The sequence below is a fragment of the Anomaloglossus baeobatrachus genome, chromosome 1 (assembly GCF_048569485.1).
Source record: "Anomaloglossus baeobatrachus isolate aAnoBae1 chromosome 1, aAnoBae1.hap1, whole genome shotgun sequence".
Lineage (NCBI taxonomy): Eukaryota > Metazoa > Chordata > Amphibia > Anura > Aromobatidae > Anomaloglossus > Anomaloglossus baeobatrachus.
The window spans coordinates 595,795,303-595,823,147 of NC_134353.1; the positions used below are offsets into that span (position 1 = coordinate 595,795,303).

The window sequence follows — 27,845 nt, forward strand, 5'->3', positions numbered from 1 at the left end:
ACAGCACACACATAACAGCACACACATACACACACACAAATCAGATCACACTCACACACACCTCACACATCACATCGCATCCAAATACTCACAACATCCTGGGATATCGCTTGCTTCTCGGCGGCGATATTGTGCTGTGAGCTTCCAGGACCTGACGGAGGATCACATGGCCAGAAGCATGTGATATCCCCGGATGTTGTGAGTATCAGCGAGTATGTGCAATATCGTCAGTGTCTGTGTGTGTGAGTGTATGCGATCGGGTATGTGTGAGTGGATGCGATCGGTTGTGTGTGTGAGTGGATGCGATCGGTTGTGTGTGTGAGTGGATGCGATCGGTTGTGTGTGTGAGTGCATGCGATCGGTTGTGTGTGTGAGTGGATGCGATCGGTTGTGTGTGTGAGTGGATGCGATCGGTTGTGTGGGTGAGTGGATGCGATCGGTTGTGTGGGTGAGTGGATGCGATCGGTTGTGTGGGTGAGTGGATGCGATCGGGTGTGGGTGAGTGTCGGCAGAGGAGCACGGCGTGCTGGAGGAGGCTGGGAGCAGAGAGGCTGATCTTGGGGAAGGCTGGGAGGGGGAGGTTGATGCTGAGGGAGGCTGGAAGGAGAGAGGCTGAGCAAACGTGCTCCATCCGCCATACTGCGCACTCCCCATCGTGCTGCATCCCCCATGCTGCGCACTCCCAAACGTGCTCCATCCGCCATGCTGCGCACTCCCCATCGTGCTCTATCCGCCATGCTGCACACTCCCAAACGTGCTCCATCCGCCATGCTGCGCACTCCCAAACGTGCTCCATCCGCCATACTGCGCACTCCCCATCGTGCTCTATCCGCCATGCTGCACACTCCCAAACGTGCTCCATCCCCCATGCTGCGCACTCCCAAACGTGGTCCATCCGCCATGCTGCGCACTCCCAAACGTGGTCCATCCGCCATGCTGCGCACTCCCAAACGTGGTCCATCCGCCATGCTGCGCACTCCCAAACGTGCTCCATCCGCCATACTGCGCACTCCCAAACGTGCTCCATCCGCCATACTGCGCACTCCCCATCGTGCACCATCCGGCATGCTGCGCACTCCCAAGCGGATGGAGCATGATGGGGGGTGCGCAGCATGGCGGATGGAGCACGTTTGGGAGTGCGCAGCATGGCGGATGGAGCACGTTTAGGAGTGCGCAGCATGACGGATGGAGCACGTTTGGGAGTGCGCAGCATGACGGATGGAGCACGTTTGGGAGTGCGCAGCATGCCGGATGGTGCACGATGGGGAGTGCGCAGTATGGCGGATGGAGCACGTTTGGGAGTGCGCAGTATGGCGGATGGAGCACGTTTGGGAGTGCGCAGCATGGCGGATGGAGCACGTTTGGGAGTGCGCAGCATGGCGGATGGACCACGTTTGGGAGTGCGCAGCATGGCGGATGGAGCACGTTTGGGAGTGCGCAGCATGGCGGATGGAGCACGTTTGGGAGTGCGCAGCATGGCGGATGGAGCACGTTTGGGAGTGCGCAGCATGGCGGATGGAGCACGTTTGGGAGTGCGCAGCATGCCGGATGGAGCACGTTTGGGAGTGCGCAGCATGGCGGATGGACCACGTTTGGGAGTGCGCAGCATGGCGGATGGAGCACGTTTGGGAGTGCGCAGCATGGGGGATGCAGCACGATGGGAGGTGCGCAGCATGGGGGATGGAGCACGATGGGAGGTGCACACCTCCCCCCAACACACACACACACGCGCACTGCACAACACACACACACTAGGAATCACAAACAACGCCCTACACAGACACCCACACACACAGACAACACTGCACACACAAATATACGCACATGCTGCACAACACACACATTGCTCAAAACATACCTCCACCCAAAACACACCACACACACACAAACCGCACAACACACACACACACACAACGCTACAGACACACAGCGCTCCACAAACAACGCAACACACGCAACACACATACAACACCGCTCTCACCCCCCGCGACACTCAGAACATGTACAGCGCCCTACACAAACACTTGGTAACTACACACAACAACATCTATCTATATATATAATTGCCTTATTCTGTCTGTCTGTCTGTCTGTCTGTCTGTCTGTCTGTCTGTCTATCTGTCTGTCTATCTGTCTGTCTGTCATGCTCCGAAATTGTGTCCTTACGGTGACACAAAGCTGATTGGCCGCTGGGCTCGCCATGGCCCCGCCCCCCCCCCACGGATTGGCCTCTCGCCCCGGCTCTCTGCAGGCCCCGCCCCCCTCACGCAATGCACGCTCGCTCTGGCCTAACTGACACGGGGCTCCGATTCCCAGGTGAGTACACACACACACATCAGACTCTCACACACACCTCACACATCACATCCACACATCACATCCACACATCACATCCACACATCACAACATGCTGGGATATCGCTTGCTTCTACACCGGCTCCGTCAGGATCCCGGCAGCGCCAGACATAACCTTGCGATGCTGGGATCTTAACGGAGGCCGTGAAAGCTGGTAACCATTATACACATCGGGTAACTAAGGTCCCTTAGTTACCCGATGTGTATCATAGTTACCAGTGTACACCGGCTCACACTCACTCTCATACACACCTCACACACACATCACATCGCATCCACACATCAAGGTCCTGCAGCTGCGGAACATACATAACATAACAGCACACACACACAAATCAGATCACACTCACACATACCTCACACATCACATCGCATCCAAATACTCACAACATCCTGGGATATCGCTTGCTTCTCGGCGGCGATATTGTGCTGTGAGCTTCCAGGACCTGACGGAGGATCACATGGCCAGAAGCATGTGATATCCCCGGATGTTGTGAGTATCAGCGCGTATGTGCAATATCGTCAGTGTCTGTGTGTGTGAGTGGATGCGATCGGGTGTGTGTGAGTGGATGCGATCGGGTGTGTGTGAGTGGATGCGATCGGTTGTGTGTGTGAGTGGATGCGATCGGTTGTGTGTGTGAGTGGATGCGATCGGTTGTGTGTGTGACTGGATGCGATCGGTTGTGTGTGTGAGTGGATGCGATCGGTTGTGTGGGTGAGTGGATGCGATCGGTTGTGTGGGTGAGTGGATGCGATCGGGTGTGGGTGAGTGTCGGCAGAGGAGCACGGCGTGCTGGAGGAGGCTGGGAGCAGAGAGGCTGATCTTGGGGAAGGCTGGGAGGGGGAGGCTGATGCTGAGGGAGGCTGGAAGGAGAGAGGCTGAGCAAACGTGCTCCATCCGCCATACTGCGCACTCCCCATCGTGCTGCATCCCCCATGCTGCGCACTCCCAAACGTGCTCCATCCGCCATGCTGCGCACTCCCCATCGTGCTCTATCCGCCATGCTGCACACTCCCAAACGTGCTCCATCCGCCATGCTGCGCACTCCCAAACGTGCTCCATCCGCCATACTGCGCACTCCCCATCGTGCTCTATCCGCCATGCTGCACACTCCCAAACGTGCTCCATCCCCCATGCTGCGCACTCCCAAACGTGCTCCATCCGCCATGCTGCGCACTCCCCATCGTGCTCTATCCGCCATGCTGCACACTCCCAAAAGTGCTCCATCCGCCATGCTGCGCACTCCCAAACGTGCTCCATCCGCCATGCTGCGCACCCCCCATCATGCTCCATCCGCCATGCTGCGCACTCCCAAACGTGCTCCATCCGCCATGCTGCGCACTCCCAAACGTGCTCCATCCGCCATGCTGCGCACTCCCAAACGTGGTCCATCCGCCATGCTGCGCACTCCCAAACGTGGTCCATCCGCCATGCTGCGCACTCCCAAACGTGGTCCATCCGCCATGCTGCGCACTCCCAAACGTGCTCCATCCGCCATACTGCGCACTCCCAAACGTGCTCCATCCGCCATACTGCGCACTCCCCATCGTGCACCATCCGGCATGCTGCGCACTCCCAAGCGGATGGAGCATGATGGGGGGTGCGCAGCATGGCGGATGGAGCACGTTTGGGAGTGCGCAGCATGGCGGATGGAGCACGTTTGGGAGTGTGCAGCATGACGGATGGAGCACGTTTGGGAGTGCGCAGCATGACGGATGGAGCACGTTTGGGAGTGCGCAGCATGCCGGATGGTGCACGATGGGGAGTGCGCGGTATGGCGGATGGAGCACGTTTGGGAGTGCGCAGTATGGCGGATGGAGCACGTTTGGGAGTGCGCAGCATGGCGGATGGAGCACGTTTGGGAGTGCGCAGCATGGCGGATGGACCACGTTTGGGAGTGCGCAGCATGGCGGATGGAGCACGTTTGGGAGTGCGCAGCATGGCGGATGGAGCACGTTTGGGAGTGCGCAGCATGGCGGATGGAGCACGTTTGGGAGTGCGCAGCATGGCGGATGGAGCACGTTTGGGAGTGCGCAGCATGCCGGATGGAGCACGTTTGGGAGTGCGCAGCATGGCGGATGGACCACGTTTGGGAGTGCGCAGCATGGCGGATGGAGCACGTTTGGGAGTGCGCAGCATGGGGGATGCAGCACGATGGGGGGTGCGCAGCATGGGGGATGGAGCACGATGGGAGGTGCACACCTCCCCCCAACACACACACACACGCGCACTGCACAACACACACACACTAGGAATCACAAACAACGCCCTACACAGACACCCACACACACAGACAACGCTGCACACACAAATATACGCACATGCTGCACAACACGCACATTGCTCAAAACATACCTCCCCCCAAAACACACCACACACACATAAACCGCACAACACACACAACGCTACAGACACACAGCGCTCCACAAACAACGCAACACACGCAACACACATACAACACCGCTCTCACCCCCCGCAACACTCAGAACATGTACAGCGCCCTACACAAACACTTGGTAACTACACACGACAACATCTATATATATATATATATATATATATATATATATATAACAAAAATCATACATGAACTACACAATACGTAAATTCTAGAATACCCGATGCGTAGAATCGGGCCACCTTCTAGTATATATATATATATATATATATCTCCAAAGGAGAAAGAAAGTCGCACTCCAGATGATCATCATATCACTCCATCTTTATTGCAGGGGAAACATGAAGGTACAAGCGGTGGGGAGGGTGAGACAAGCCATACAACGCCGAAACAGTATATATATATATATATATATATATATATATATACATATAATATATATATATATATATATATATATATATATATATATATATATATTTTTATATATATATATATATATTTATATATATATATATATATATATATATATATATATATAATGTGTTCAAAAGGGGTGTATTCATTAATGCTGAGCACTGTAGATATAAAGATGTACATGTGTTCGGCATAGAGATATTTCCAAACCATAGAATTTTTTTGGTTATACTGTTTGCCATATCCTCTAGCCTTTCATCTAATTAAAACAAGGGCATCATTTACATGTGTAGCCCAGAAATATTTTATCTGTAAGGGGGCGTTCAAAGGTTATATTTCTACAATTTTTGTGAATTTTGTTACACTCTTTTTCTTTCAAAAAATAGCATGCTCCTGGTATGGTGTTTTTATTATTATTTTTTTTCTATAGGTTCCTATACAGGACAAGCAAATGTATAAAAAAAGATACATGATGCTTTTATAAGCCAAAGAACATTTCCCAAACAAATATCTGTAAAGCATACTTAAATTACATGCATTCAGTGTAATAAATTTTGCCCCTCCTCTCCCCCTTCTATCCTTATATTATGTTGATGTTTTCCTATCTAGTATCCGCAGAAAATGAATGCCCAAGAGTATGACCATAGTTAAGTTTACTCTCTACTACCGTACATTCTTTCTTTAGACTAAGAACTAGTCTAGATTTAGAAGGCCATAACATTTAGGCCGGGTTTACATGCCCGACAGTCAAATGTCAAGTATGGACAGCTACGACCGGTCCAGCAATGGGTCTCCTGACCTGAACTCAACACTCTTATGTATGTCTATATCATTGTAGAGTTTAGTTAAGGAGACCAATGGGTCAGGACATGGATGGTAATTGGTTCTGAAGACAGTATTATTGCCTATCTCATATGTATGTAGTAGTCAGTTGTAAACTTTTCATTTGTAGGTAAAAATGGGTAAGAATACTGTATGTAAGTCTACATATCATGTTATATCTTATTAATCCAGGTCCTGGAATAGATAATTGTTTAAAATGCGCAAAAGAAATGTTCTTTGAAGATGGACGTTGTGTCATATCATGTGGCTCCCAGTATTATATGGCACCACCCAAAGCAAATGGGTTTAAAACCTGTAAAAGGTAAGCAATACTGAAGTACAGGAATGTGCCTTTAAGAAGAAGAAAATCTGTTTTCAGAGTGAGATGTTAAGATGCAATACATCAATATTAGATTGCAGCATTAGTGTATGTCCTCAGGCAATAATGATCTAATAACTAGAAGTGTGACATTAATAATGTATAGAACATGATACAGAAGGCGTCGTGAACATATACGACTATAAATAGTCCAGAGAAAAACATTCCTGAAATATCACTGAATATGCAGCAACAGAATATCTGTAATATGATACAATCAGAATACTGGTCATTTAGTGAATTTTAAGTGTCTTTTTTTTTTTTAATAACTTAGTCATTTCCCACATACTAGTAAAGCCTCACATATGATGCATAAAACATGAGCTGCAATATTTGAGTCAATGGCCATTGTAAGCCCCTGTAGCTAGTAGCATACATTCAAAATTTCAATTGGAGGTAAACATTGGGAAATTTTCCCAAATATTTCTGCAATGGAAGCAAAAAATTAGATGTGAACACAGCCTTATGATGCTTTTAGACTAGCCAACTCTCATTCTTAAATATCTGCTAAAAAATATACAGGTACACTCTGAAACACTGAGGTATTTAATGGCTGGTTTTTGAAAGCCCAGCGACAAGACGTATCTCTTTTTTGGGTCCCTAATCTAATATACTTCTATTCAGCTGAAAGCGTACAATTTTATGGGCAGGCATGAACCTACCTAAATTGAAATTGGTAACCACCTCAAGCGTTAGAGAGGAGTGCTCAGTCAGAATGAAATGAACTATAATATGAAATTAAAAACTAACTGGCACATCCAAACAGACAAATGTTAACAGGTGCGAACTTAATATTCAGTGTACTGCTAAAAGATATACAGCTGCACTCTGAAATGCTATGATATAAAATGGCCAGTTAATGAGAGCCCAGCAGCCAGCAACAAGGCGTATCTCATTGTTCGGTCCCTAATCTAATATGTCTCTATTTGGGTTTAAAGACTACAATTTTATGGGCAGGCAGTAAACTATTTAAATTTGAAATTGGAAATCATCTCAAGCTGGGAGAGGAATGCTCAGTCAGAAAGGTATGAATTATAACAAACTAAAAAACTAACCACCACATCCAAACAGACAAATGTGAACAGGTGCAAACTGAATTTGCAATGTACTACTAAAAAGTATACAGCTGCACTCTGAAATGCTGTATGAGGATGCCAACCACCTGATCGTTTGGAGACATATCGATCGTGCATGTCTAATTTTGATCTGGTGATTGGATTCTTCTTCCGGAGATGAGTTGCTAGCAGAACAATGACTTAGGAGCAGTTGCCCAAACTAGCGCTCCTGTGTATGGGAGATGGGAGATTTGGCTAAGATGGCTGTTGGCTGAACGATCGTCTGAAGCATCATTTGGCCAACCGCTATCTAATGTGTATGGCCAGCTTAGGTTTCCTGTAACAGAATGTAAATTAGGTGTTTTCATTCACTGACAGCCAACTAGGGTTCTATTCACATCTGTGTTGGATGCTTGGAGCAACAGTTGCAAATTCCATTTTATCTGCTGCAAGAAGAGCACAGCATGCAGAGTCAAAAATGCGGACATCACGTCAGAACTTGACGGACCCCAATAAGTCAGTGGGGCTTGTCAATTTTCCATCTCATTTCATGTGAACCTAGCCATATATCTCGAAATAGTAGGGAATTCAAACACAAAAGTAAATTGGTAAGTTGTGTCACTTTTCAGTTCATTGGTTTATATGAACCAGAAAACCTCTGAAATTGATACAAAGACTAGAAATATCTAACAACTGAAATCTGTGTTTCTATTTTCAAACACATGGATGCATACGGCATATCGGATTCTCCTGCTGTAAAGAAACATAAATGGATAATTTGGAGAACTGCTGTGTTAGAATGAAGATGTCATTATTCACCGAAAAAAAGGACCGCGATGGATGGGGGAAGGGTACATAGCTTCTTTTAGTGGTGTCTCCTGGGAGAGGACACGCATACATATATTCTCTATGAAATGAAGAAAATAAATAAGCATACTTGTGATGTGACTGGCTAAAGTAGCAGCGAGTTGTAGTGTTTGCACTGCAGAATAATAAGCAGCAGACCCAAGGCTCAGTGTTTGGAAGTGACAGCTATGGCAGGGGATTTTCTTAATGTATGAACAAAAAATGTGGCGATTAATGTAAATTTCCCTATCTAATGAAACCCTTCAGCCCCCCGTACACATCAGATTAAAGCAGCGAGAGGCTGTCACAGCTAATTACATCAAGTGGAAGCAGGGAATTCTGCTTTCAATTCCGCACATTAATGCCCATTACCTAGCGTCACAAGGCTTCAGTGCTAATAGTCAGGACGGAGACATGATTTTATAGCGTAAAATGAGACCAGCTGTGCTCCTCATAGTGGAAGGATATGGGGCCAGCGAATGTGTTGGCGTTCCGATTGGGATTAATGGAGATGCAATACATGTTATTAGAATGAAATCATTCATGACAAGGTGTAAAAAGTGTCAACACATTCAGCTTCTGACTCGAAAATATACTAAGCTCCATCAGAAGTCCTCAATACTAACCTGATGCAGAAGTGTCCTAATCTGCCGCCTTCCATGTCAGTCACTGGCCGCTATCACCGGCATACCAATGAAGAAATGGATCTCAAAGTTAGCTACTGAATATCATATGATTCATCTTTCAACCCAAAAATGTAAAAACAAACTCTTACAATGTTAGAAATTCGTGCTTGTGTTCATATCCTCTATACCCGATTGTTTTATATACTATACTAATTTATTTTAAAGCTAGACGGAAATTACGGTATATGTATTACATGAATAGTAAATTAATGCCAATGCATTATAAAAAAGGCTTATATTGCTGATCAGGTATGCGCAATACTCTTCATATTTTCACCCTTTACCATTCTATAAGTATACGGTGGTATAAAATTAGATAACATGGCTGCTTTTTTTTTAATAGAATTCTTCTATAGATAGGCCAAGTTTGGCATCGCCGCTTAGCCACATTCACTCAGGGCTGACCCCAAAGTCACAAGCGGCACTATTCCTTGAAGGAAACAGTCATACTTTTCTAGGGACATTTAATGTCTTAAAAATAACTAGATCCACAACCAAGCCTTACCTATCCATCTAGGTTATAAACAAATGTTCTATCGTCATCTTCTTCCCCCCATTATAGTCATCCTAAAAAGCAACCTGTTACATTGTCTGATCTGTGCACAACATGATATAGAGAAGGAGAAGCTGAGCAGAGTGATATAAGGTTTTTTGGGGAAAAGATTCAGTATAACTTGTATTTTATTAATTTTCATTTCTGGAACTTACCGTATATACCTATGAGTCCAGTGAGCAGTCCAACTAATGATTGACAGCTATCTCTCCATGCGCAGTCAATCACTGAGTAGGACCACCCACTGGACACTTAGGCATACAAACACCAGGGATCTCAATGAATAAAATTCAATGCAATTTCTTTAAACTATTCCCACAAAAATAAATAACAATCTGATATATACCATCCAGCTCGCAGACACCATTTTCAACATGGCAGGTTCCCTTTGAGAATTATTTTTCAGCTCCAGTTCGTCAGATACAGGCATTTTGAATAATTGCCGTAGCTTACATGGAACATGTTACTGATGTTTTACAGATGTGATGGCAGCTGTTTAACATGTTCTGGGCCCGGAGACAGGAACTGTACTGGCTGTCCGGATGGCTATCTACTAGAAGGCAGCACCTGTTTGGTTGGAACGGTCTGTAAAGATGGTGAGTCGATGCGTCAGTGTGATAGATACATTCAGTTTTTTCTATAGAACTAGTAGTAAGAACATGTGAAGGTTATTGGCTTAACCTGATGTGAAATTTGGACTGGTAAGAAAAAAAAATGCAATATTTGCTAGAGAAATGTTTCTATTAGCTATTCCGGCTGTAGAGCAGTATTATGATAAGCACTTTGATAACGGGCTGAATGCATGTCTAACGGGAGGATGAGTGAAGGATTGCTCAGATGTGGATTGTAGTCTGCGGTGTATATTTATTTATCTGTGAATACCCAACCTTTTTAACCACCGTGCCCTTCAGATAAATTGCAGTGTCCTACATCAATTTATTTTTACTGCCACTCACTCTAACCTTATAAAGAACGCCAATGTTAATGTAGGTTGAGCACATAGTACTAGGACATGACGCGGTGAATGTTTTCATTACGAGCAGCAGCTTTTTATTTTGTATAGACAAGCACTGAACTTCCGTTATGAAGCCAGGACGGCAGCGTAGCAAACATTGGGGCTGATATGCTTGTCAATACACCCAGCAATTTCATAGATTCAACCACAAAGAGCCATTCAGCAGCAGCCACCGAACCCATACTATACAGCGCATATTAGAAATGCCATGAGTGGTGTCACACCTATGAAGTGTAAATGACACTTTATCAACAAGCGTAAAAAACTTAAAAAAGAGGATTGCAATAGCGTCTTATCTGGAGTACAGGTATAATGCAACAAATAGGAGATGGTCACCTGGACTAGTTGTGTGAGACATAACTACAAGCACAGCTAGGAGGCTTCTGCAGACCCTTGGAGTATGCAAAATGAAGTGAAAGCAAAGGGTTAAACCTGTGCTGCCCGATGGAGAACTATGAGAACAAGATTGCTTCAATGAGGCGGCACGGTGGCTCAGTGGTTAGCACTGCAGCCTTGCAGCGCTGGGGTCCTGGATTCAAATCCGACCAAGGACAACATCTGCAAGGAGTTTGTATGTTCTCCCCGTGTTTGCATGGGTTTCCTCCATGTTCTCCGGTTTCCTCCCACACTCCAAAAACAACCATACTCATAGGGAACCTAGATTGTGAGCTCCAATGGGGACAGTGTTGCCATTGTATGTAAAGCGCTGTGGAATTAACAACGCTATATAAATGAATACATATTATTTACTGTATTATACCAACGCGTTTCAGAGTAAAGCAAGCTCCTTTCTCAGGGATGAATCAAATTGGAGTTTGCTTTACTCTGAAACGCGAGGCTGAATATATCTTATTGAAGGAATCTTGTTCTCATGGCTCTCCTCCAGGCAGCACAGTTTTAACCCTCTCCTTTCATCTCATACTTTATCAACAAGCACATAGAACTGCCATTTATAATATCCAGGATTAGCGTCTCACAGGTTACTGACATAGCCTATATTTATTTAGTTTAATACTGATAGTGATGGATGCAGTTTCTCCATTTCTGCATTTCCTACTCCATGTACTCTATCTCTATGATTAAATACACTGAGCAGAGTATAGGCTTACCGCATCCTCATCTAGTCTCAGAGCAGAATATAATGAAGCAGCTCTAACTAGATCATTGAATGATATCCAGTGATATAGCATAACCAATTACATTATTGTGCTTTGATGAAAAACCCGTTAAGGTAAAATGCCTTTGTTTAATCATTCCCCTTCTACGTGCCATGATCATTTCTCACAAATCAGATGAGTAAATAGATGCCGTCTGGCAGTCCACGGTCATTAGGGAAATCCACAAATAGCATATGACTGGTAACGTATGGCCGGAATAAATAGCAAATGCAACTGTAATATTATGTACAAGTTAGCAGGATACTATGTGAAAAATCCCAAGAATTACAACCTTTGTTTTTAATTGTGTAATGAATCTATCCACCATGTTTAACTGAGAGTCCTTTAATGGCTACCTCATTTTCTAAACCAAAGAAATTGATCAGCTCTTATGCGGCATATAAAGCCTCACAGGCCTTGTAATGAGAGGGGTACTTGATTTTATATAATGTGTAATTAGAATATAGATCAGGTTTAGTTTGAACCCAGTGGCTTTTTCTAGAATGTGTAGAGCCCTATGTTAATGAATCACCTATTCCCCTTTGGGCACCTAAGGTAAAAGAAGTTGTATCAATAAATTAAACTCTTCAAAAACCCTACAGAGGCATATGGATGTATTAGAACTACCCTATAGAGGCATATAGATGTATAATAACCACCCTACAGAGGCATATAGATGTATTATAACTACCCTACAGAGACATATAGATGTATTATAACTACCCTACAGAGGCATATAGATGTATTATAACTACCCTACAGAGGCATATAGATGTATTATAACTACCCTATAGAGGCATATAGATGTATAATAACCACCCTACAGAGGCATATAGATGTATTATAACTACCCTACAGAGGCATATAGATGTATTATAACTACCCTACAGAAGCATATAGATGTATTATAACTACCCTACAGAAGCTTAAGATGTATTATAACTACCCTACAGAGGCATATAGATATATAATAACCACCCTACAGAGGCATATAGATGTATTATAACTACCCTACAGAGGCATATAGATGTATTATAACTACCCTATAGAGGCATATAGATGTATAATAACCACCCTACAGAGGCATATAGATGTATTATAACTACCCTACAGAGGCATATAGATGTATTATAACTACCCTACAGAAGCATATAGATGTATTATAACTACCCTACAGAAGCTTAAGATGTATTATAACTACCCTACAGAGGCATATAGATATATAATAACCACCCTACAGAGGCATATAGATGTATTATAACTACCCTACAGAGGCATATAGATGTATAATAACTACTCTACAGAGGCATATAGATGTATTATAACCACCCTACAGAGGCATATAGATGTATAATAACCACCCGACAGAGGCATATAGATGTATTATAACCACCCTGCAGAGGTATATGGATGTATAATAACCACCCGACAGAGACATATAGATGTATAATAACCACCCGACAGAGGCATATAGATGTATAATAACCACCCTGCAGAGGTATATGGATGTATAATAACCACCCTGCAGAGGTATATGGATGTGTAATAACCACCCTACGGAGGCATATAAATGTATAATAACCACCCTACAGAGGCATATAGATGTATAATAACCACCCTACAGAGGCATATAGATGTATAATAACCACCCTACAAAGGCATATAGATGTATAATAACCACTCTAAAGAGGCATATAGATGTGTAATAACCACCCTACAGAGGCATATAGATGTATAATAACCACCCTACAGAGGCATATAGATGTATTATAACTACCCTACAGAGGCATATAGATGTATTATAACTACCCTACAGAAGCCTATAGATGTATAATAACCACCCTACAGAGGCATATAGATGTATAATAACCACCCTACAGAGGCATATAGATGTATAATAACCACTCTACAGAGGCATATAGATGTATAATAACCACTCTACAGAGGCATATAGATGTATAATAACCACTCTACAGAGGCATATAGATGTATAATAACCACTCTACAGAGGCATATAGATGTATAATAACCACTCTACAGAGGCATATAGATGTATAATAACCACTCTACAGAGGCATATAGATGTATAATAACCACTCTACAGAGGCATATAGACGTATAATAACCACCCTACAGAGGCATATAGATGTATAATAACCACCCTACAGAGGCATATAGATGTGTAATAACTGGATCTGCTGCTTGAGACCTCCCTCTGTTCCTGGAGTGGATTACCAATTACAGTGAGTATACTTTGCTCTGGTAGACCTCAGCTATTCATGTTTACATGGTGAGCCATTAAGGGAAAATGCATGGCCAGACAAGGTTTGGCCTTTTGAGACAGCCTTGGTCAATGAGAAAGTAGAACTTAGGCTTTACATGAAAAGTGTTCCATTCCCTGGTCCGGGTGTGCGTTGCGTTATGAACCAACATGTATAATTAAGAATACAAGAGCAACTATCAATGTCAGTTGTTCATCTCCGTCGCTACAAAGCTTACTAATCACTATTGCTATGAGGCTTAACAATGGCTGTTGCTAAGAAACTTATCTATGGCTGTTGCTTTGAAGCTTACCAAATGGCTGTTGCTATGAAATTTACCAACCACTTTTGCTTTGAAGCGTGCTAACATCTGTATGGCTAAGCTGTATCATTCTAGTCATATTTCCTCACAGCAGAGATGTCCTATGGCTTTTACCTTTGTTTAGTCATTCGTGATTCCAGCCTGCTTAGTGTCTTCCATCATTTGTCCACGTCTCTATGTCCACATATCTTGCATGCTTGGTGGCCATTCCTCTGCATTGTATAAACACATGATACATGTAGAGTTTTGGCACTACAAATAGCATCTATGAATATTAACTAGAATTGAGATTCAGGAACCCTAGTTTAGTGGCCACATTGGCAATCTGCCGCAGCAAGGCCAGAGCACTGCAGACTTCCTACTAATTAGTGACCCCCGTGATGTCATGACCTCGCAGCGCATTGCACAGCATGACAAGGTGATGTCATTGCAGAGGCGCATTAATTAAGAGGCACTCAGATTGACGTCAGGTCATAAGATGTTCACAGTTCTCTGAACCTGCTACCATGCAGTACTAAATGGCCACTAAATCACAGTCCAATTAATTGTTTTCCTCAACTTTAATATAACCTTTGTCTTTCCCTTCCTATTAAGTGTTTATTATAGCATAAAAAATGTAATGTTTGGGAGGTTGTTAAATTTTTTTTGCTACATCACCTGAGTACAGCATGATGTAGTAGCAGAGACCCTGATTCCAGTGTTGTAATTTACTAGGCTGCTTAGTGCAGTTTTGATAAAAATCAATCAATGTAGATCTACCAGTTCTCTGAATGCACAGCTCTGTATATACCGCCCACACCACTGATTGCAAATCAAAAAGGTCCGTGGAGCCTCTGTTAGGAGTCTCAACACAGAAAATAACCAAAATATCCCTCCGGGAAGGACCTAGCCAAGGAGTGGCTCTTTTTAGGAGACCACCATAACCATCATATTAAGTGGCCCTTTTAGTCAATATCCAGCTCTTGACGAGTTTAAAGATATGACAAGGGAAATACCAAGGCCATATATCCATCCACAGACAGCTGTTTCAGGGTATTGCCCCTCATCAGTGTGGAGTAGGATTCTGGCTAGGTGGGAGCAATGCCTAGTAGACCAACAAGACAAAACAATCACTGATCTTGGGGAGACCAGCCAGAGTAAACACTGCCGGCAGCCAGCGAGGGCGCTCAACACAGTGAAATCCTAGGTGCATTGCCCCCTGGAAAGTATGCAAATCAAAAAGGTCCGTGGAGCCTCTGTTAGGAGTCTCAACACAGAAAATAGCCAGATATCCCTCCGGGAAGGACCTAGACAAGGAGTGGCTCATTTTAGGAGACCACCATAACCACCATAGTAAGTGGCCCTTTTAGTCAATATCCAGCTCTTGATGAGTTTAAAGATATGACAAGGGAAATACCAAGACCAGGCTAGGTCCTTCCTAGAGGGATATCTGGCTATTCTCTGTGTTGAGACTCCTAACAGAGGCTCCACGGACCTTTTTGATTTGCATACTTCCCAGGGGGCAATGCAACTAGGATTTCACTGTGTTGAGCGCCCTCGCTGGATGCTGGCAGTGTTTTCTCACACCACTGATTGACAGATTCCTGTGTACTCTCTGCATAGGTAGAAAGCTGCCAATTAGTGGTGGTGGCATGGTTGTACTACATTCTGTGTACTTTATGCATAGGCAGAAAGCTACCAATTAGTGGTGGGGGCATGGTTGCACTTCATTCTGTGTAATTTGTGCATAGACAGAAAGGGCATGGTTGTACTACAATCTGCATACTTTGTACATAGGCAGAAAGCTGCCAATTAGTGGTGGGGGCATGATTGTACTACATTGCACCAGGTGCACCAGGTTTTCTAGTCTTCTAGTGATAATCTACATACTGATTCAAACAGCCCAGCAAGCAAGCAGCCCAGTAAATGACACATTGCTGGAATCAAGGTCTGTATCTCTACAATATTCAGATTGGGTGACAAAAATCGGGTGATTAAATTCCCTTTAAAGTCAGATTTAACGTATTGTAGTAGATTTGCTATAGACATTTTTTGGAGCTGAAAATCTGTTTTGTGGCTATGACTTTCTGCAATTGTAAATTGACAAGTTGACATTGGCTTGCATCAGTTTTTCAGCCTTGAAACTCGAAAATATCTTAATGGATCCTGTTAAATCTCTGAAAATGACAAATCTGATAAAACGTAGGGATCGGTCCGATTCCTAACAATATAAATAGATTCTGTCACAATAGGAATACGGAGTGCTATAGCTGTAGAAAGGATATTGATTCTTTCTAGTTTTTGCTACTAATATATTGCTTTGAAGGGCTGTAAGTGCGGTGTTGTTCTGAAGAGATTATGAAGTCAGGGACTGCTACATAATGTTCTCTCGAGCTCTGGGCAGATCTGTTGACCAAGGTTATGTGTGTCTGTTTGCAGTGCGTGTGGTGCAGAATACAATATTCATGTGCTTGGAGATTAATGCTTGCGTTTGACTCACATCAATGTCTTTTTATTCTTATCTTCAGAAATGTTTCTTGATTGTTCGGTTTAGATGTTTTTTTCCCAGAGAGCAATCATTTTACATCTCTAGTTCACATTTGATTTCTTCTTCTCTTTATCCCAATGACAGAATTTCCTTGAAATGTTTTCAGCCTATTGACAGCTAGCGGAGAAAGACATCTTGCAGCCTAACCCTCTTCACACCAGCCTTATTTATAGAGTTTAAAAGTCACATTTGTCTTTCTTTATAGCGTTAGATGTAATTCTCAGAGTCATTTGTGTAGATGCTCGAATTCTCCCACACACAGTTTAAACATGTTAAAGAGGTTATCCATTACTTTAACACTGATGTTCTATCCTTAGGATAGGTCATCAATGTCTATTCGTCCGGGGTCCGACACCCTGCATCCCGATCAGCTGTTCTCGGTGCCGGCGGCGGCAGAAAGCACCCAGAAATGCTTAGTTCCAGTGCTGCCCCGTCTAATAATAGTGGCCGTTGCCAGGTACTGCACATCTGCCCCCTTTTATTTGAATGGGAGGCTCATATGTAGTACGCAACATCTATTAGTGGATGGACAGCTCATGAACTAAGCATTTCCGGCTGCCTGCTACCGCTGCCGTCACCAAGAACGGCGGAGTGCGGGGTGTTGAATGATCAGACATTGATCACTTATCTTAAGAATAGGCCATCAATGTTAAAGTAGTGGCCAACCCCTTTAACTCTTATAATTCCAGCTTGTGGCATGTGAGGAGTCCAAAGCAGGGGCAGGTGTCCAGGGAAGAACTATGATTTTTTTCTGCAGATATTTTCAGCTGTGAGAATTATTCAGCATGTATGAGCTTCTAATACCTTTTGGAAGCAAACACAACAATTTCCACTTATTGACAGCAAACAGAGAAGCTACTTTGTTTTTTACTGTACAATGATCAAATTGGTTGGCTGTTTTATATAGACAGCCTCCTTAATCAATAAGCTGATCAGGAAGGGGCATCTTCTGTAATTTATGGGAAACCTGTCACTATAGGGGGCTTTACATGCTACGATATCGTTAATGTTTTATCGTCGGGGTCACGTTGTTAGTGACGCACATCCGGCGTCATTAACGATATTGCAGCGTGTGACACGTACCTGCGACCTCAAAAATGGTGAAAATCGTTCACCATGGAGGTGTCGTCCCAAAATCAAAAATCGGTAAGGGTTGTTTTTCGTTGTGGTTCGTCGCTCCTGCGGCAGCACACATCGCTGTGTATGACACCGCTGGAGCGAGGAACGTCTCCTTACCTGCCGCCGGCCACAATGCAGAAGGAAGAGGTGGGTGGGATGTTTACAACACGCTCAGCTCCGCCCCTCCGCTTTGATTGGCCGGCCGCTTAGTGATGTCGCGGTGACGTCGCTGTGATGCTGAACGTCCCTCCCCTTGAGGGAGGGATTGTTCGGCAGTCACAGCGACGCCGTCGACCAGGTAAGTGCGTGTGATGCTGCCGTAGCGATAATGTTCGCTGCGGCAGCGATCACACGATTTCGCTTACTCGACAGGAGCGGGTACTTACGCACTCGATATCGCTAGCAATTGCTAGCGATATCGCTACCGTGTAAAGCCCCCTTAAGGCCTCGATTTATTAAAGTGGTTCCACCAGAATTCTGACTTAAATTGCTTTGAAAAGGCCCTAAATCTTTCTGCAACGGAATGTTGCACAAAATATTGTGTTTTTGGCATTTTCACGTTAGTTATGACCATCTCCGCCAAAATATCAAGAGCTGGGGAAAATGGGAGAGAAAACACCACAGCTATGACCATCTGTAGTATGCTTTATACTGGAGTAACACCTGTAGTGAGGTATGTGGAGGCGCATGCCAATTTTACGATGCACCTCTTAATGAATCAGATGCCTCTGACTCCAGCATGCCGGTCTTAATGAATCTGGTCCTAACTCCTAAGTGTTCAGTTTTGCTCCTGCACCACCTCAGGGAAAATTAAGCAATATACACTGTCCATTTACATCAATGGTCACCTATGTAATCGGTTACCACTGTAATACACGCCAAGATAGATCTTGTAAAGCTGGAGACACTCTGAAACGTCTGTCTGTGCTGCATGATTTAGAGCCGGAGATGCTGGCTGGATTGCTATACGGTACATATTTTTGGATAAATATTCAGTATATTTTGGATTGTATTAATTGAAATTCCTGCTAATTTTGGCTTAGGAGTCCAGTGGTTTGTCTTATTCCATAACTGACGGCCTTCCCTATGTGACTGTGCAAACAGAGGTAGCTGTCAATCATCATTTCTACTGCTCACTGAAGTTCTAAGTTAAAAATGAAAAGGGATTAAAATTTGTAAATTATTATTTCTACTGAATGTTTTCCCACAACAAATATGTATCAATCTCCCCAGCTCATTTTGCTATTAACGGGATTGTCTTTGGACGAAAGTCTGCACTTACTCTATGTGACAGTGTGTGGTTTGCACACTGTCACGATTCCCTTGTATTCCCACCTGGTGGATAGTTAGTGATCACATGCATGTGATTTGAATACTTGCGGTGAGATGGCCGCTTCGCTCATTAGAAAAAAAATCGAGAAAAAGCCAGATGAGACAAGTCGGCACATGACCACAAGTATGCAAATCACACAGATACATTCACGTGAATCACGTAACCACCTATTTGCCGGAATCGTGTCAACATATGCTCTTACGATTTGGCAGTCTGCAGTTACACAATGTGGCTTCAGACTTCTGTTTCAAGTGCAGACATCCCCTTCATACATGAGACATGCAAATTTCCATCATTACAAGTTCCCTTTGTAAGCCGTTAACCACTCTGCCCAATAAATATGAGTCAGAAGGATTTAAAACAGACAATTAAATGGAATATATAAAATTGGCTACTCTAAAATAGACAGCTACTTTAGGATTCTGTGGAAGACCAACTCTTCAGCTCTTTAGAAGCTAGGATCTCTAGTTTATATCTTCAGGTCCCTCCATGTATACCAGTAACCAGTTGTATTACTGAATGTGGTAAGCACAGGTAAGCACCTTCATCCATCTCACCAGATTGCATGTGGACCTTAAAGGCAAATTTCCTTTCATTTTTCAGTGACATTTGCAGATCATTTAAATAATAATGGAATATGTCACATAAAAATATTTGCTTGTTTACCTAGGGCTATCAATCATGATGCATGTCAAGAATATCCACGGTTTTCCAATTCTATATTATTTTCTTGTTTTTAACAATATTCTTGTTGGTAGCAATTTTCGTGTTTGTTTATCTCTTACATTCCAGGTGAACTCAAAATTTGGATAATGCGTTAAAAGAACCTTTCACCAGTTTGAGCATGTTAACCTTGCCCCATCATGGAATAGTGGCTGCAGAGCTGAATAAAATGCAAAAATGTAGTTTTGCTTTTTAATTTCTCATCTCTGCAGACAAGATATTAGCTTGTAAAGTTTACAATATAATTTATTATAAGTCCAACTGGGTGTTATCAATCTGGGGGCGTGTACTTTGTCCCCTGCATGACATTGGCCAATCATAAGAAGGAGGCATTATGTAGGGGAAATAAGTGAATATACCCCAAGAAGGTCAGAAGATCATGCTTTCTCCTGTGAAATGTAATAACCGACAAACCTGCTTTCAGCCTGATCTCCGCAGCTACTGGGTAGTATAGAGCAAAGCTGAGTGTGATTTACAGACATATTCAGCTTTCATCTCAAGGCAGTCAGTGTGAGGATAGGGAGAATATAGCAGAACTGAGGGCGATTAAAAAGACTTCCACATCTCATTTCAAGCCAGTATTAGCATGGGAAAAGGAGCAGATCTGTGGGAGAAGAGCTCCAGGTGCACATATGTTTCTAATGACATTAACCTCTGCTATATTTTCCTTCCATGCCTTGTGAGGAGATCTGGTAGTGTTTGTATTCACACTCAGCTCTGCTATATTCTCCTTTGATGCCACACTAAAGGCTTGAGAGGACGTCTGGCAGTGTTTGTAATCACACTCAACTCTGCTTTATTTTCTTTCCACACCACACAGATAGCCTTGAGTTGAGATCTGCTAGTGTTTGTAATCACACTAAGCACTGCTATATTCTCTTTCCAGACCATACTGAAGCCTTAGGAGGAAATCTAGTTGTGTTTGTAATCACACTCAGCTCTGCTTTATTCTCTTTTCATAGCACAATGATAGCCTTGAGAGGAGATCTGGTAGTGTTTGTAATCACACTCAGCTCTGCTATATTCTCTTTCCACACCATAGTGATAGACTTGAGAGGAGATCTGGTAGTGTCTGCAATCACACTCAGCTCTGCTATATTCTCTTTCCACACCACACTGATAGGCTTGAGAGGAGATCTGGTAGTGGTTGTAATCACTCTCAGCTCTGCTATTTTCCCCTTCCACACCACACTGTTAGGCTTGAGAGGAGATTGGGTAGTGTTTGTAATCACACTTGGCTGTGTTATATTCTCATTCCACACCACACTGATAGCCTTGAGAGGCAATGTGGTAGTGTTTGTAATCACACTCAGCTCTATATATAGCTCTTATACTTCACAGTAGTAGCAGAGATCAGAGCCAAGAGCAGGGCATGTTCTTGTTTCCCTGCAAGACATGTCTTGCTAAGTACTTACCAACAGAAAAGACCTGCTGGTAATCACCGTTTTTTTTATCATAAATTTTAACTTTTAACTTTACAAGCTAATATTTCTGTATTTCTGAAAGTACAAAATAAAAGCTGCATTTTATTCTTTTCTGTAGCCACTATTCGGTCATGTGGCCAGTTTAACATGCGCAAACTGTTGAGAGATGAGCTTTAAAGGGAATCTGTCAGCAGGTTTTTGCTACCTCATCTGAGAGCAGCACGATGTAGGCAAAGAGATTCTGAATCTAATGATGTATCACTTAGATTACTGAGTGCAGGTATTCTGACAAAGTGAAAGCTATTATTTTGAACATGTAGCAGAGCTCTAGGAGCTGTCCCTGTCCACACCAGGCTTTTAGTGTACATTTCCGTAGACAGAAGCTGCTAACCACAGAGGGGGCAGAGTCAGAATACAGCTCACACACTCTTCAGACCCACTAATAATAAACCTAAGAGACTTAAACTAACATTGCAGGTAAACAAAAACAGACTTTGAAATAAGAGACAGCTGGTTGTAAACTGCATGTTAACTCCTAGAGCATGCTGGCTTCAGATTACATAGCAGAAATGTCCTGACAGAGTCCCTTTAAATGCATTTTCTATAAACATCATGCTTCCTGTTACCTGATTCCTTTTCTGAGATTTTATTGAATATGACATTCTCTGCTATATTTATCACAATTTCTTGTTGTTAAATTCTAATTTTCTACTGTTTTTTTTTTCTGTTTTTCTCTTTTATCAATGGATGTCAATCACTCACTATCCACGGACTCCTATATTCCTACCTGTTGAAACCGTGTTGAATGAAATTTTAACTCTGATGGACCAAATTGCCTTGTTTCCTGCTGCTGAATGGTTTCTCCCATCCAATCTTCTTGTTCTTACCAATCAAACCTTCCTCCATGTCCATCTTCAAAATCTTGACATTTCTGCTCCTTCCTACTGTCAACCTCGGGAAAGCAACGGAAGAAGCGTGGGCTGAGGGTGGCTTCTGTATGCTAGTTAAAAAGAACAACCTGTGCATAAGGAAAGTACTTCAGCAACTCTGCTGCAGAACATGTACACTCAAGGTGTGATTGAACTGCTGCAGAAGCTTCTACTTATTAGACTTCTAGATTTTTCATATTAATAATAAAAAGCCACCTCTTTCTCTCACTCTCTATGGCCCTCATCCCCCTTTTGGTGGGGGATCGGTGAACTGTTTTGTTGGAACTTCAAAGAAACAAACAAACTACAACAGACCTACCTTGTATCACTGGGTGTTTACTTTCAAGCACCTGGATCCACAGTCAGTATTGTGTGACCAAAGCATTGATGCCAAAATAAAGAGTCAGCTAATGATGTGATGTCAGCTTCAAGGTATTGCTTTTTCTTGTTTAGTGTTTGGCCTCCCCAAGGCAGGATGGGCTACGACGCGTTTCAACTCATTTAGTATTGAGATGACCTGCCATTTAATGAAGGGATACAGTGATTTATGTCTTGTTTTCCTGTGAAATATAAAAATATTTATCCACAGTTTTATTTCATTTGTTTATTTGTTTTCTGTTGGCAAATACGCCTGGATGTCCCTACTTGAAGAACATATCTGATGACAATAGTGTCATAGGACACAAGGCATATTTACCATAAGTGGTGTTTAGCTGTTATACACTTGTAGAGCTCTGCAAGAAAAATTCTCAGCGTTTATAAAGATGTAAAACATTCTGTATTCAGCCAATGGATGAAAAAAATGACAATGAAAATAGGATCTCAAGGATTGAATATGAAGGACATTTTGGGAACCTTCATTGTAGATGGAATGAAGCTGAGGTGTCAAGGGCAGTACTTGTAGAAGTTCTCAGATTTTCATACCTGATCATGTTTCAGACAAGGTATATAAAAAGCAGATTAGAGCTTATGTGCTCGAAATACTAAGCACTTTTCATACTGTGTACAACTTAAAAAGGTCACAATTGCTTCAAATAACTAGCATTGCTCATAAATATATTAATATAATGAATTAAATTGTGTAAAACCATGAAAACTATCAGGCAAAAGGGCTAAGAGCTTTCTACATTATTTTTATCAACACTTATTTTGGTGCGTGTGTGTACATATATATACATATGTATAGGTATATATTAAAATTGCTGTTGTAATTGAAAAAAAAATATTGTAAAAGTATTTCAGGAATGTATTTTATCTTAGTGCCTAGAATACATTTATTTTTTTATTTTTTGTTTTTTTTCTTATTTCTATTTTTTAAAAATGGGCTCTTTGCTTACATGAGATAAAGGTGTTGCTTCTTCTTTACTACAGGCGATACATTTAAATATGTATATGTATGTCTTCTCATGAACTCACTATGTTTATGTTAGTTGTACTGCTTTGATACATAAATACGGTAAATACATTTCGGTAGGGATGCAATATATAATTTACATAGCGCGAATGTCAGATGTGTTTGTATCCAACCACTATTTCTGCAGTCCGTAGAAATTATATAGTTGTGGGCCGATCTATTTTCAGTCTATTGCTTAGCCATTGGTCACTCAATGTGTTGGAAAATAATCACATTGGGGGATTTTATCTGTTCAAGTCCTTACTTTCCTTGCCTTTCCTCCATGAAAATAACACGCCAGCCTCGCTTTGCTGCACAAGATGTCAAGGAGGAAAGCCATCATCCGAGTGACTATGCTTGGTGATGAGCGGACTCGCAGATAACCGGTTCTGCGCTGGATTCTGGTCCCTATATAAGTCTATGGGGACCAGAATCTGGCGATTTCAAAATGTTGGTAGAAGGGATAGGTGGATAGGCGCAAGCGTGCTGTACTTACCTAGGTTCCGGCGTGGCTGTACACTGCTTCTAGGCAGAACATTCTCTTCCGGGGCCGTAAATTAGCCTTAATTGCATATGAACTGCTTTTCCCGCCCCACGGTGCCTGTGATTGGTTGCAGTCGGAGGCGCTCCCACCCTGAGTGACAGCATGTTTGACAATTCCAATCACAGGTGCTGTCTGCGCGTCTATCGTACAGTAAAAATAAATAAAACACTTGGCGTAGGGTCCCCCAACATTGTGATATCCAGCACAGATACAGCCCACTGCTACAGGCTGCAGGCCCCAGCCATGCACTTATCTTGGCTGCGTATCAAAATAAAAGGAACTGCATGTGGCTTTTTTAAAATGATTTAAAAAAAAAAATAATTTAAAAAATCGGTGTGTGGTCCCCCAAAATTTGAAACCCAGCCAAGATATAAAGCCTGACAGGTGGGGCTGGTATTCTCAGACTAAGAAGGCCATATTGAGCTGCCACCCAGCCTAAAAATAGCAGCCTCCATTAGATGTGGCAAGCCTGGAACTTTACCCAACTTTTCTCAATTGCCCTGGTGCAGTGACAATCAGGGTAATACAAGAGGTTAATAGCAGACCACAGCTGCCACTAAGCCCTAGATTAGTAATGGGGAGGGTCTATGAGACCCCCATTATTAATCTGTAAGTGAAAGTAAATAAACACAAACACCTAAAAAATCCTTTATTTGAGATAAAATACAAAAAACACCCCCTTTCACCACTTTATTAACCCCTAAAACACCCCTGCAGGTCCGATGTAATCCACACAAGGTCCCACGACGATTCCAGCTCTGCTACAAATTTAAAGTCACAATGCGAGATCATGGTACATGACCAAACTCTATGAGGTTCAGGCAGAGAATAAATGAGCTGCGCAATAAGCGGCAGTAGCAGCTGTGGGCTGTTATAACCCCTGATTACCCCAATTGCAACCGTTCCAGGGCAATCGGGTAGAGCCAGGTAAAGCTCTGGGATTGTCGCATCTAATGGATCCGACAATCCTGGGTGACTGCAGGGTGCTATTTTTGGGCTGGGGGTGACCCAATAAGCATGGGCCTCTCCAGTCTGAGGATACCAGCCCCCCGCTGTCGGACTTTATCGTGGCTGGGTATCAAAATTGGGGGGGACTGTACACCATTTTTTTAAATTAATTTTTTAAACAATTAAAAAAAGAAAAAAAACACATGTAGTTCATCTTATTTTGATACACAGCCAAGGTAACTGCACAGCTGGTGGCTGCAGCCAGTAGCCGTATGCTTTATTTGTGCTGGGTATCATAATACAGAGGAACCCTCCTCCAAATATTTTATTTATTCATTTTTATACCACGATACTAACCCGCAGACAGTGCCTGTGATTGGTGCAGTCAAACACTGTCACATAGGCTGGGGGGGTGCGTCTGACTGCAACAATCACAGATGGCAGGACGGCCATTGGGTGGGGAAAGCAGTTTACATGGATGAGCAATAATGAACGGCCCAGGAACTGAAGGAGAAGCCACGGGAGCAGTGTATAGCCACGCCCGAGCTTCGGTAAGTATGAAGCACTTGCTTCATTTTTAATTTCTTTATTTTTCCTGTATTTTTTTTTTAATGTCCCCCGTGCTGGATCTGTATCAACACCCGAAATCCCGGGCCCAGGTCCGTCACCTGTGCACCTTTGAAACTGCGTGGATCCGAATTTTTACAGTCCGGGTCCGCCCATCACCATGTTTATCTTTTAGCATGTTAAAAAAATTGCTTTCACCAACAATTCTTCAAACTGCAGAGCTGAAATCTCCCAAGAATCTTAGCTGGGTCACTTGCTCCTCTGCTGAATTACATTTTGGTTAATATGAATTTTACAGTACTCTGTATTATTTTATTTTCTGATGTATACATTATATGCAATGTGTCTTTTAACAAACTTGTCAACCATTTCCAATGACCTATAGCAGAATTGTGAATGCAGCTCCGAACTAATAACAAAGTAAAGAAATGCATTACGTTTTTATGTTCTAACTATTTGTGTTTTCAGCCGTGTTAGGGAGATCCATTTATATTTCATTTTCAGGATTCTCAATTGTTTTCTGTTGGAAAGTTCTTTGTTGCCTTGCCTCAGATCAGTTTCTGTTTTGGGGACAGCATCTGAATATTAAGCTATATAGATGCGAGATCAGATAAATATATGTTATAAATAATTTAAGGAAGTCCCTATTATTTCATTCCTGAAAGCATTGCCTCGGACCTTATCTATCTACTTCTGTTTTAGATCTTAAATTGCTTTTATTAATTTGATTTACAACGTTTGAAGTAAGCTTTGAATCTAGGGGCACCGGTTTATTAAGCCATCATATTTGTTTCTCCAGTTTTTTTGCACTTGCTGGTTCTACCAAGAATCTAGCTACATATGGTCCAAATTAGGTCTGTTTCTTTAGTGAACACATAACTTTACTAGTAAAGTTATGCAGTAGATCAATGGAACAGACTATTAGAAAATGTGGATACAATTGCTTGGGTGCTGGATGTTCAAAGAAGTCTGTCTTAAACTATAGAAACCAAAAAAAAAAGAGTAAAATCCAATTTTTTTCTTTTGTATACGTTCCATGTATGTTGATGTTTCTTGCTTATGTCTGTGGATAAGATTTTGCCTTTGAACCTTACAAAAATATTTTTCTTAATGATCTAAAATATGTTCAAGACTGAAATGTAAAACATTGGCAGATTCTGAACTCATTTGCTAGATTAAATGAAAAAGAAAAACTTAAGCATGATACTGATTATTTGGGTGGTCACAAAGGTAGCAGTTGTTAAAATGAATATTTCACATAGACTGCATTCTGCCCTGTCCTTCGTTAGACACATTTAATTAATATCTTAAAGGGCATCTGTCAGCAGGATGTCACCCCCTAAACTATCTATATGTGGATATAGCTCTTTCAAAGGCTAGTCCACCAATATTTTACATGGCTAGTCCATTCCTCTGTTACTGAGGAATCAGCGAATGAGTTGATATGTAAACAAGGCTCAAGAGCGTCTGTAGATCTGATGTCTCTATCACTCCAGCTCTATTCACTGTGCAGTGCTGCCACATCCTCCAATATGTGGTTTTATATTGTGCAAAAATATCGGAATGTACACTACAGTTCAAAAGTTTGGGGTCACCCAGACAATTTTGTCTTTTCCATGAAAAATCATAGTTTTATTTATCAAATGAGTTGCATAATGAGTAGAAAATATAGTCCACACATTGACCAAGTTAAAAATAATGATTTTTACTTGAAATAATAATTTTATCCTTCAAACTTTGCTTTCGTCAAAGAATGCTCCATTTACAGCAATTCCAGCTTTGCAGACTTGTGGCATTCTAGCTGTTAATTTGATGAGGTAATCTGGAGATATTTCACCCCATGCTTCCCCCCCTCCCACAAGTTGGATTGGCTTGATGGACACTTTTTGCACACCATATGGTCAAGCTGCTCCCACAACAGCTCAATAGGGTTGAGATCTGGTGACTGGGCTGGCCACTCTATTACAGATAGAATACCAGCTGTCTGCTTCTTCCCTAAATAGTTCATGCATAATTTGGAGGTGTTCTTTGGGTCATTGTCCTGTTGTAGGATGAAATTGACACCAATCAAG

The 27,845-nt window shown here is 42.7% G+C and overlaps 1 protein-coding gene across 2 annotated transcripts in view; it reads left to right on the forward strand.

Annotated features, from left to right (window-relative positions):
- PCSK5 (proprotein convertase subtilisin/kexin type 5) overlaps positions 1 to 27,845 on the forward strand; it is an 883,213-nt gene that overhangs the window by 498,562 nt on the left and 356,806 nt on the right. Inside the window, exons 19-21 of one of the 2 annotated variants that reach the window (XM_075318076.1) lie at positions 6,185 to 6,314; positions 9,992 to 10,107; positions 22,355 to 23,356. In XM_075318076.1, coding sequence (XP_075174191.1) covers positions 6,185 to 6,314; positions 9,992 to 10,107; positions 22,355 to 22,470 — 362 coding nt within the window. In that variant the 3' untranslated portion in view covers positions 22,471 to 23,356. Of the gene's footprint in view, positions 1 to 6,184; positions 6,315 to 9,991; positions 10,108 to 22,354; positions 23,357 to 27,845 lie in introns of those variants that run through there. The other variant, XM_075318085.1, reaches the window with a different exon arrangement.